Source organism: Talpa europaea, assembly GCF_964194135.1.
Source record: "Talpa europaea genome assembly, chromosome: 14".
Taxonomy (NCBI): Eukaryota; Metazoa; Chordata; class Mammalia; order Eulipotyphla; family Talpidae; genus Talpa; species Talpa europaea.
Genome location: NC_140082.1, coordinates 17,902,259 through 17,914,668, shown reverse-complemented (window position 1 = coordinate 17,914,668; position 12,410 = coordinate 17,902,259). Strand labels below are relative to the sequence as shown.

At 50.9% G+C, this 12,410-nt stretch overlaps 1 protein-coding gene across 1 annotated transcript; it reads right to left on the bottom strand.

Moving 5' to 3' along the window:
• Positions 1-311: 311 nt before the first annotated feature.
• On the bottom strand, positions 312-11,304 carry CRYBB1 (crystallin beta B1; the record flags this gene model as incomplete). Its single annotated transcript, XM_084253219.1, is given in 12 exon segments — positions 312-360; positions 362-387; positions 391-470; positions 473-492; positions 1,191-1,269; positions 1,272-1,305; positions 1,309-1,332; positions 3,881-3,945; positions 3,948-3,982; positions 3,984-4,005; positions 7,386-7,543; positions 11,204-11,304. Coding segments are annotated over 12 exon segments (693 nt in total).
• Between the last annotated feature and the right edge of the window lie 1,106 nt (positions 11,305-12,410).

Genomic DNA, 12,410 nt, shown 5'->3' with positions numbered 1-12,410 from the left:
TACCCCTTGTGCCACCAGGGAGGCCCCAATTTCCTCACTTTTTAGATGGGAATCATAATGCCTTCCTCCTAGTGTAGCTCAAAAGCTACACTGAACGTACATGTAAAGCCTTTGCAGGGCTTGCAGTTTTATTATTATTACAATTTTTCAGACTGAGGAAGTCAAACCCCAGTGGTGAGGAGGCCTCAGGTGCACATCTATTCAGGGACCACGGAGACATTTTGGCGTTAGGAATTTTTATTTGCGTGGGTTGAACAGAGAAATTGAGCCTGAGAAAGGCGTGGAGCAAGGGAGGGGTGCACAGCGTGGACTCACTTGGGGGGCTCAGCAGCTAGGACAGGGAAGCAGCCTTCTCTATCACTGCTTGTCACACAGGGAGCGAATGGCCTACATCTGTGGCTGGAAGGCCACCCACTCATTCCAGAGCCGAAAGTCACCTGCCTCCCAGGGGTACTGGAATCCACAGTAGCTGGGTACTGATTGCCCACCCAGCTGGGAGGAAAGCAAGAAGACAGTGTGGAGACAACCAGCTTCACTGCCTGGGACCCAGGCCCTTCCCCCCACATCTGGACCGGTCAGCTCTCCATCTGTTCCTGCAGTCTGCGCCCCACCTCTCACCTGTGGGAGCCTGAACTTGGGTCATCTGCAGCTCCTGAGAGTTCAGAGCAGCAAGTCTTGTTTAGATCAAGGAGTCCGATGTGCCTACTGTATGGCTGGTGAAACTGAGACATAGAAAGGGGCAGAGGGCTCCCCCAGGTTCCACACCTCGATGGTAGAGTCAAGACCTTTCCATTACACATCTTCCCTCTCAGAGGCCATATTGCTCATTTCCCCAAAGGATCTATATTTTCCTGAATATTCTTTTTCCCTAGACATATCCGGACCCATCTATCCACATCTGTCCACATCAGCTCTGCTCTTCTTATTTATTTCTCCACTCCAATCTGGGTTTAGAAGCCCCTTTCTCTCCATCCTCCACCTTTTTAGAATCAGTTGCAAATTTGCTTACATTAATATGCAATTCATCAATTCTCTAGAGGTGAAATGCTAGCCACCAGCTGGCCAGAATTTAGGAGGCACCATGATCTTTGCTGCATGTCTGATGTTACATCTTACAGGGGGGACAGCCTCGGAGTCAATCTGTGCTTGGAGCAGGGGGCAGGATGAGGGCCTAGAGGAGAGATGCTTACATCCCACTGGAGGCCCTCATATGGCCCCCGCGGCCACAGAAGCCACAGACCCAGACACAGGGCATGTCATCCCCCTGGTCTCCTTGGTGTTACCCTTGAAGTTGACACCTTCACACTAGCAGATCATGTGCTCTTGAGAGTCCTAGAAAGGAGATTCAGGTGAGACTTGTGAAGTAGAAACAGGAGAGATAATTTAGAAGCACCTCACAGGTGTGGAGAGAGAGCTGAATCAGTTCAGGCTACCCTGTGACTCCCCCGGGGTGGCTGCTGTCCAGTCTGGAGAGACCCTCCTCCTCTATGAAAAGATGATAATAGTGTCTACTTCATAGAACTCTTATCAGGATTAAATGGTTTAATAAATCTGAGGCACTTAGATGTCTGGTATACACCAAGTACTTCCCCCTCCAAATTCATTATTTTTATTATTATGGTCTAGAGGCTCAGAGAAGTCAAGGTTCTTGATCAACATCCCATAACCTGTGAAGAACAGAAACTTTCAGAGACACATTCTTTGCTTCTCTTTCATTTCAAACCTCTCCCCCACCACCACCGCCCCGCTGCAATACACAGCCTCTTTTCTGTGACTTTGTCAAACCCAGCTCACCCTTGCTTCAAGTACTTCGCGTCACTGTTTCCTGGAAGGCTTCTCTACCGATCTTCATGTGGTTGGCTTCAGTCCCTTAGGAGCTGGCTTCCCTGACCACTTCCAGCCTCGTGTCAGAGCCACAGGCCCCTCTTCCACTCTCCCAGCTCACGGCATGGATGGCACGTGTGCAGCATGCACTAAGGTGGTTTTTCGTTCTAGATTGATTTCTGAGATTAGGTTTTAAATAGCTGCCTCCTGTGAGGTCAGGGATCTTGCCTTTCAGATTGAGCTTGTGCACCCCGAGTCTGCAGCAGAGTCTGGCAGAAACAGGTCAACCCACAGGGCTTGAGTGCAGGCTGTAAGTGGAAGGTGTTTAGCTTAGAGCTCCCTCTAACTTCCAGGAGACAAGACCAGAAAAGAGACAGAGAACCTGGTGGGGGTGGGGGGTGTAGGAGGTAGAGCCACTCAGTGGGGAGATCTTGGTGGCTCATACTAAGACAGTAACAGAGATTAAACCAGCAGATCCCAGCCTTGGCTATGTGGAGACTACTGAGGGGATGAGGAAAAGATATCAGTGTCTGCACCCCAGTTCAGAGGTTCAGATTTAATCAGTCTGGACTGGGGTTTGGGTATTGGGAATTTTTTTCTGATGCAATATTTTATTTAAGTCAACACATTCAAATATTGTCATTGTAAATGTAAAATTATAATCTCAAATATTATAATTAATATAGTATATTCAAAATTTATTATTTCAATAGGTGACCAATATAACAATATTAATGACATATTTAAATTTTTTTATTACTATGTCCTCAAAATCTGATGTATACATTCTATGCTGACAGCACCTCTCCATTCAGAGTAGGCAAAGTTCAATAGCCCACAAGGCTGCTGCCCAGGACAGCAGGGCCTTAGAAACTACTGGGAATGCCCTGGCAGATCAAGCTTGCAGACAAGCCCCCTTTGACATAGATTGACTTCTAAGGGCCATTAACAGAGATCAATCTATGAATTGTTGTAAAGGGACCATGACAAAGGTTGGCAATCAGTCTCCAATTCTGAGAAAATCACTGGGAATGAACTGGTTGGATAACCCACTAAGTAAATTTGGTGGTGGGCCTCCCCTGGTGGCGCAGCTGTTGAGCACTGGGTTGTGAAGCTGCCCGCAGCCTCTGCAGCGCCAGTTCGATCCCAGGCCGCCGGGGAGAGTCCCACATGGCTCGCAGGCCTCTCCTGCCGCTCCTGCTGCTTCGGCTGCTCCCCTCAGCAGTCTATTTCATCAGTTTGCCTGTTCTGTTCCCCACTCTGGCTCTGGTGAATTCTCTCACCCTCCCGTGCTTCTGACTGAACCCAGTGCTTGTATAAATAAATAAATCTTAAAAATAAATAAATAAATAAATTTGGTGGTGTCAAAACAGCTGGTTGAGAGCCTTAAATGGACATTCGCAGAAATTCTTAATGAAATTCCCATCATGGAAGCAGAAGTGGGATACCATGGGAGACTAACATTGGCAAGTGAAGATGTGGTTGGTTCATGACTCGTATCAACACGATTCTGGAAAAACTGAATTGCTTGGGATAATGCCACCCGTGTTGGTGTTGAATCTTCTTCAAGTTATATTATTTAACTTAGTAAAATACCATAAAGGGGCTCATTCAACAAATTGTTTTAACATCAAAAAGCTCATACTGCCTTTCTGCAACATCCTCTTCTCGGTCACTGCACAAGCTCCAATCTGCGTGTTTGATGTTTTAGGTGGGCATCGGGATTTTTAAAGCTCCTCTGGAGGGGCTGACATGGGGCCAGGGATTGGAAACATTCTACAAAGAGAACCAAGGGAGACAGGAAGTATCTATCCAACAACTTGAATGTTGAATCCATTCTATAGCACAAGGAAGAAATCTCTGTGTTTCTCATTTGCTCAGCTATCCTGGCAGGGACTGGGCCCCAAGTAGAGTCTATCAGGGAGGCCTGGTGAATAAGAGTCTGCCCTTGGACAGCTCAGAGATGGTTCACCCCAATTTCCCCATTTGCCATCAGACCTCAGATTTGCTCCTTCCTTGCCCCACTGACCCCCTAACCCAACCAGGAGCCACTCACCATCCAGACAGGCCACAAGGACATGAGCTGGACACTGTGGTAGATGCTGGACCATGTGTCCCAGGTGGGTATTCTCCCATCTCCAGGATGAACATCCCCCCAGAAGTTGGACTGCTCAAAGGCGACTCAGCTGGATGTGATCAGGATGGGGAAGGTATGGAGGCCCCGGAGAGGCCAAGGCACAAAGGAGAGAAATCATTAGCAGCGGCCCCTTGCTCACATTAGCCTTCCCCTCTGCCCCTTGCAGAGCAGTCCTGATGCCAATGGATTCGATCCACGGTCAGCCGTTTCTCGGCTGCAACACTGGGCAAGTGGCTTCATTTCTGAGCCTTGGTGTTGTCAGCCAATATACCGTTTTCTCGGCACTTGTGAAAGATTAAATGAGAGAATACATGTAATTATGTAAACAAAATATTTCCCTAGATGCTGGGTTCATGCATGATGTAAGTACTACAAGTTGCTGGGGTAAAGTAACACATAAAATATTTTCTTATAAACCCAATAGCAGCTGGAGAAAGTTTCTGTTGGATGTTATGGTGCCTTTAACACTTGCTAATCTCTGTTTGTAACTAAGGAGGGACAGGCCATTAGCCCCATCTTGAGCAGGCAACAGTATGATAGTATTGCTTCTCTTTGTTGTTTGATTTTGTATGGATATTTTTTACTTGTAGCAGGTGTTACTAGCTTTCCATTCATAAAAGTGATGTAAAGGTTCTTTTAAAATGTATTTATTTGTGTTCAAAGGGTCATTTAAAGTGAAATATATTGAATAAATAATAGCCCAGGAAGTAGAGGGATCAGGGAAAAATTAATACAGGTGCTTGAATTATGTGTTTTCTAAGATTAGTCCGGCACTAGAAGACTGGTGCAAGAAGACACTCAGTAATTAGCATGGGCAGCAGGGAAAAGATAGTGAGATCTACCTTTCGGATATTTAAGAGACTTGAATGTGATCATGCATATGAAGGGGTTCAGTCATTTAGGGGGGTCCAGTACAACCTGATTAAGGATGGGTAGTGAGCTTGTGTCAGAGGGACCAGAGATTCTGGGGGAGGCAGAATGATCTTCATTTCACAGATAAGAAGACTGAGGCTGAGACCTTTGTTCTATATATGTTTTGAAATTCTCAGGGTGCAAGATAGGACTGAGGGGGACACTGGCATTTAGTAGCATCTGCGTGAGGGCTACTGGAGCCAGGAGATGGAGGTTGATTGGTTACCACCATGTACTGAAGTAGAATGTGTCTCAAGATCCTCGTCTGAGGAATAAACCAACCCACACAGGAGTGACCAAACTGAAGATGTTAAGTCATCAGACTAGTGCTGAGCCTGTCTTAGTCCTGCCTGGTCTGGAATAGAGGAGAAAAGACTGGTTAGTTGACTGACTGACTGACTGGATCATTGAATGGATAGGCAGATGAATGGATAGATGAATAAGAGGTGAATGGGGGAGGGTAGATGGATAGATGAATAGATGGATAGATGAATGGATGGATAGGTGGATGGATGAGTAGGTGGGTGGATGATGGAGAATGAATGGCTAGCAGGAGGAAGAGATGAGTAGATGAATTAAAAGATGGAGAATAGATGGATGGGTAAGTAGATGGCAGATGGATAGGTGGATGGATGGAGGGACAGATGGATGGATGGACAGATACATGGATGAGTGGCAGGTGGTACCAGGTAGGAGTTAAAAGCACAGAATCAGGAAACAAAGACCAATGGTCTAATCCTGGCCCATCATTTATTTGCTGTGTGACTTTGGACAAGTCACTTAAACTCATTATGACTCAGTAAAAGAAAGAATGATCTACCTTGTCAAGAGGTTATAAGGGTCTAAAAGAAGAATCACAGAACAAGTCCAGCACAGAGAAAGCACGGTGAAGAGTGTCTTTCATGATTCAAGCGTGAGGGAAGCTGCTGGAGATTGGAGCTTATGGAAAAAGACAGATCCCCTGTCTTCTCCAGGAGTATGATGCCCAGAGTGAGGATCTAAAATAATTATTTCAGTGACTTTTCTTACCTCCCATGGCTCATTTCAACCTTATAAGCAAGGAGAGCAGTAGGGCAGGTATTTAAATATATGGATGAGGAAACTGAGGCTCAGAGGGGTCATTGTGAGAGGTGACACAATGGGGTCCGGGGTGGGGGGGCAGGAGTCAGTTGATGTTCCCAGGTTTCTGACCCGCAAGCCTCTCCTCCCCTCCCTGAAGGAGAGCTCACTTCCGTCTATTCCTCCTCCACTGCTGCTTCCCCACAGACCTGCTGGTCCTGCCACGGACCCAGGTCCCTGGCTTACCACGTTTCCCTTCCCATTGGACACAGCCCCAGGCTTCATACAAGAAACCAGCTGCATCTTTGTTTGAGAAGAAAACTCTGGGTTTGAGTCACTGGCACCAAAAAAAGGCTGAAAATCCAAACTGGCCACATCCGGCAGGCAGCTTCTGTTTCCAGCTGGGCCTTGGGTCTGAGGGTGGGGCTGAAGCTGTGTTTGCCACACAAGGGATACAGAAGGCAGAAGTGTCTCTGTGTCAGCCCCCCTGGGTCAGGGTGACTTGGCTAAAGCCTCAGTGCATGTCACCTGCCATGTTCACCACCTGCCCACAAGGTCCCAGTCTCATAGCGCATTATTTCCTTCAGGCCTCAGAATAATTCAGTGGGAAACCTTTACTCTCTCCACTTCAGAGGTGAGAAAACCGAGGCCAAGGCAGAAATGGGACTCGAACCCAGGCCTGTCTGACCTCAGTGTCTGTCTCTGCTCATTGTCTTGCAGGGAGTCCCAGGATGCTGGCAATCCAGGCTGACCACATCCCCTGGGGATATTCAGGCTGGAGAGACTGTGGCTGGTCCTGTGTCTGACCTCAGCCCACAGGCACTGGAGCTGGTACAGTCACTACCTCCAAGGGATAATTTCCTGCTTTATATGGGCATTACTATGGTCCAGTGAAGCCCAGAAAGGCAGGGTGCATGGTGACAAAGGCATTTTGGGTGATACTGATCAGTCTGAGTTGTATCTGGACTCTATTACCACTACTTTTGCCAAGGGATTTAACCCCTTTGTGCCTCAGTTTCTTCATTTGTCGAAGGGGAATAGCCTCTCCCTCATACAGCAGTTTAGATCATCTAGGCAAAGCCCTCTGTCAGTGCCTGATGTCCAGCAGGTGTTCAACAGTTGCTTACGATAACTCTCGGGGTGACTTGACGCCTGGGAGAGGGGACAACTAGTGGACACTTGGTCTCTTCCTGTCCTCAGTGACAGGTCAGGGCTCCTTCTGTAGTAAAAGCAACATTTCTCTGGAGCCCAGAATCATGTCTGTTAGTGTGACCTCAGTCTAATCACATCACCTCTCTGAGCCTCAGTTTCCCAATCTGTAAAATGGGAAGGAGAAAAGGCCTCTCTCCTCTCCCTCTTGGTTTTGAAATGAGGACTGGGAGAGAGAGCACAGTGGCAGGCACAGAGCAGGCGCCCAGTGAATGGCACCTACCGCTGCTTGTTATTAATTTACCATGGCGATGGGAGTGCTCACAGGGCCGGGGTGACAGGCTGTGCACTTTGGGGATGCTGCGGTCTCCCAGGTTCAGGCACTCCCTGGAGAATTCTATTTGCTGTTCTTGGAAGTTCTCTTGCTCAAAGGCTACCAGCTGCAGGACAGATGCCTCCATGCTGAGGGGACAAAGTGAGGGGTGAGGAGTACTTCCAAACTGGAAGTCAAATATCCATTAAATACCTATGTAAATAAAAGCGGGCTGTGCACAGATCGGATGAGAACATGCCATCCCTTCACTTCTGAAATTCATATCTGCACTTCATATCTGCACTTCATATCTGCACCAATATTCCAGTTATTTACCTGGAATACCCTCCCTACCATACATCCCCATTCTGGTGTTTATATTTTCTCTTGTGTTCTAGGGGCAGATGTCACCTCCTCCAGGAAGCCTTCCCAGTGTGAGCTTGGTTGAGTGCCCTCTGCTGTCCTCACTGCATCTGCAACACAAGTAACACAGTCACTCCTGCTTTGCTTCTTGGTCTCTCTGTACGCACCCTTCTCCCCCATTATTCAACTCCTCCAAAGGCCAAGGGCTCTTCTGGGGTGAAGTGGGGGCTGATCCATTTCCATATCTCGAGCTCCAGCCCTAGCCTCTGCCACAGAACTGATGATCAGGAAACATTGGCCATTCTGTTTCTCACAATGTAGGGGAGCCCAGAAGCAGGGACCCCCATGGGAACTTGGGCTAATCCCCTGTCCTTATTACGCCTCCAGTTTTGGTTTGCTTATCTGCTAGTTGTCCTAAGTTGGGAAAATCTCTCTAGTCACCCGAATCATACCAAGCTCTTCCTCCTATCAGCCTCAATTTCCCCAAGACTTTCAAATACCTTTTGACCCAATTCTTCACCCCTACACTTGTCTCCTTGAGACATGGATAAAAACATCTTGGCCATGCTGGCCACAAGACCAAAAGCAAGCACGGGCTCCAATGGTCCTCAGAAGTGGCTGTCACACCACCACATACAGCAGCCAGAGCACATGGTCCACATCATGCCCAATACCATGATGGCTACTGGGAGTCTCATATTCAACTACATACTTAGAAAGGGATCAAGCACATGGCGTCAGGGCTGCAGGAGGCAGACGGCAGTGTCCTCGAGTGGTGGGGGAGGGCAGTGGGCTCAGGGAGACACTTTAGAGTTAGAGAATTTTTTTTACCAAGTGTGGGCTTTTAACCCGGGTAGTGGGTTTCTAGGTGCTGCATTTTTAAAAATTAAAGTAATGACTAAGTACCTGACTGCATACTAAAAGCTGGCCATCGTGGTGCCTCACTCTCCAGGAGCCCTGCTGGTGCTAACTGCTTCCAGCCCTTTTCACCACCTCCTGCTACCTAGAGAACCTTCCGGGAGGAAGGTTCCTGCTGCTGACACCCCATTTTCCTTCTTTCTGTTGTTTCCTACAAACTGTAGTCATGAAGGGTGGTGGAGGAGGGGGATCGAGGGGGGAGGGAAGAGGGAGAGGGAAAAAGGAAGAGAGGTGGAGATCCTCACTCTGTGGCTGCCAGGGGGGCAGGTGCCGCACTGGCACTGGGCAGGGCACAGAGGCTGGGGCCAGGGTGGAGCCTGAGCCTGGGGCGGGGTGGCAGGCAGGGCCTGCTTTCCCTTTACATCAGGCCTGGGGTCACAGCAGCTGCGGCAGAGGCCTCCACAGCCTGAGACGTGGCTTCCTCCAGCACAAGTCTGCAAAGAAATCTTCGGCCTAGGTAAATCAAGGGTGGCCCCACCCCCATAACGCCTCACCCTGTGTTTTCAGGCTACTTTGGACTCATTTCCTCTCTTTCTCTTTCTAAAACATAGGCCCCAAAGTCTTCTGGCGCAATCTCCCTCCCCAGCCAAGAATTTCCCCCCCGGGGGCCACTTGGCGCAGGTCCCCACACAGGCCAGGCCCTCCTCTACCTCCTTCCCCCGCTTCATGCTGCTTGGCCCCCTAGAGTTTTTCACACCACTTGAGCTTCTTTGTGCAATTTCAATTTGCCTCATCAGAGTCAAAACAAGAAGACACCTTGCGGGTGTCAGGTGTGTGTGTGTGAGGCTCTGTGACAGGCATTCAGGAACTCTCTGTCTCTCACCTCAACCCCTCACAGCAGGTGCCGGCCTACCCCCTCACCTACCCCCTCTGAGGCTCACAGAGGGGAGGCGACCCGCCAAGCCCACGCAGCTACTAGGTGATAGGACTTGGGTCTCAACTCCAGCTTGTAGACCCAGCGACTGGGTAATTGAACGCGCTGCTGTTCCTTTATTCTGAGTCACCGCCCCTCCCCCAGAAGCTGGCTCAGCACCTGACATGTAAGTGGTGTCAGCTCCCGTTTGCACAGAGAATGGTTGAAAGCGGCTCCCCTCTCCTGCTCCAGGTGAGCCGCTGCCTCTGGTCTCATCTGGAAACAGGTGTCTGGGTGCAGAGGCAGGCCCAGGCTTGGGGCAAAAAGGAAGGACCCGAGAGGACTTATTTAGAGCATGCCGGAGCTTCTAAAAGGAGGACTGTGGCTTGGTGGGCGTTGGGTGGAGAGCACTTTGGTCATTTCCAGTGGTTCCTCATTGCTCTGGGGTCATGGATGCTTTGGGGGTTTGAGGAATGCAGGAAAATGATGCTCCCTTTAAATCTGGAGACAATTTCCAGATATTTGAGGACAGGCTCAGATCACAGAGTAAGGCCTCTGGTGCAGCAACTCTTTTTGCACAAAGTTGCTCCATGGGCAAACAGATCCCCCCTCCCTCCCCTCAGGAAGACCTTTGCTGCTCTGTATGACCTCCCTGTGGGCAGGTCCCGCTCTGTCTGGGCAACGTCTGTGGCTCCCAGGCTCTTGCCGATCCTCCCAAGGCTCTCCCTGGGCTGGTAACTGGGCTCCTTCCTTCCTGGGGAGGTTTGCATTTCCTCAATTCTCTCTTCCTCTGTCTCCCCTCTCCCTCCCCTATCCCCCTGCTCCCCTCCCCCTCCCGATGTTGACTGCTGGTTTCGGTTCTCTCTGCGCCTTTGGATCCATGCATTACTACTGTCTCGCTCTTTTTCTCCGCCCACTCGGTTTCTTCGGTTTCTTCTGTATGTCTCCGTCTCTTCATTTTTATCTCTCCTCCCTCCTCTTTCCTCCTCCCTCCTCCCCTTCCTCCTCTCTCCTCCCTCCTCCTCTCCCACCTCCTCCCCCTCCTGCTACCCTTTCTCCTCTCCCTCCTCTTCCCATCCTCCTCTCCCTCCTCCCTCCTCCTCCCACTCCTCCTCCTCCCCCTTCTCCTCTCCCTCCTCCTCTCCCTCCTCCCTCTTCCTGTCCCTCCCCTCTCCCTCCTCCATCCTCCTCTCCCTCCTCCTTCTCTTCCTCCCCCCCTCCTCCCCTTCCTCCTCTCCCTACTCCTCTCCCTCCTTCTCCCCCCTCCTCTCCCTCCTCCTTCCTCCTGTCCCTCCTCCTGTCCCTCCCCTCTCCCTCCTCCTGTCCCTCCTCCTGTCCCTCCCCTCTCCCTCCTCCTCTCCCTCCTCCCTCTTCCTCTCCCTCCTCCTCTCCCTCCTCCCTCTTCATCTCCCTCCTCCCTCTTCCTCTCCCTCCTCCCTCCTCTCCTTCCTCCTGTCCCTCCCCTCTCCCTCCTCCCTCGTCCCTCCCCCCTCCCTCCTTCTCTCCCTCCTCCCTCATCCTCTCCCTCCTCCCTCCCCCTCTCCCTCCTCCCTCCTCCCTCCCCCTCCATTCTCCTCCCCCTCCCTCTCTCTCAACTTTCTGCTGTCCTGTCTGCCTCCCCTCCCCTCTTCTTTCCCCTGGGCTTCCAGCGGTGGATTTCTGAGTTCCCTCTTACCCAGGTGTCTGCTGCTTCCCAAGGAGGGCCGTGGGCAGGCAGGTGCTGTAGGTCACTAGGGGCCGACCCCCCCTTATAGTCTGGAAGACACCAGACTCCATGGTCTGAAGCATAAAGCCAGGGCTCAGCAGGCCAGGTGGGGAGGGGGGGCGGCCTTGCAGGGGGTGGGTGGAGGGGAGGGGGTGGGTGGGGAGGGGGGGTACCTGCAGAGAGCAGCGCTTTCCCCTGTAAGAGTCCGGAGCACAGGGCAAGCCCCGGCCAGCTGGGCTTCCCCTTGCGTTCACCGGCCCTTCCCCTGACACTGCTTCAAAATCCCAGCCCACAGGGTCCTCACTGGCAGTCAGTTCTGGGACAGGGAAAAGGGAAGTCCCTAGAAGGTGGGAGCCCGGGGCAGCGGGCTGAACGTGGTACAGCAGCTACTATGCGCCCTGTGGCTTTTGTCTGGTGTCTACCCCTGGGGACCCCTGGGACACCCCAGGCACTGCTGAGCCAGGTTCACCCCAGGTGCTGGTGCTGGTGGGGGAGGGGCTCTGCCGGATCTCCCCTTCGGGACCAGGCAGCCCAGGAGTCCTCAAGATGCCATGACCTGGGGCCAGCTCTGCCCTCTGCCTCTCCACCCTAACTCAGCAGCCCCTCACGTCCCTGCCTCCCCCTCCACTTTCATCCTGGGCCAAGGCCTGGGAGTAGGGCAGAAACTGCGGGATGGGGCAGCAACTGAAACCAGGGCAGCAAGGCCTGTGGCGGGGCCACCCACAGGTCTGGGCTTGCAGACCAGGCCATCTGGGGTAGCTGTGTCCCCAGTGGTGATGGGCTGCCTGCCAAAGGGTAGAGCAGAGGTGGAGGGGCGGTCCCTCATGCTGGGTGGCTGCACTTGAGCATTTACTAACTGTTCTATAATCCTTATTCTGAGGTTGGGGTCTCTGGGATAAATCTTATGTGCAGATTAGGAAACAGAGGCAGCTCCCTTTCCCTGCTCTCAGCCTGTTTTTTCATCTGTAAAGTGGAGTTGGGAAGTCACATCTATTAAACCCTTGAACCTCAGCTCTCAAAAACAATGCACTCCTACTTTTATATGAATAATTAATAGTAATCATTTCCTCCAGCTTTATTGAGATATAAAGGACGCATAACACAGTGTAGGTTAAGATGCACAACTTGTTCATGTGATTTATTTGTAATTTGTGAAATGACCACTTCCACGCTTCAC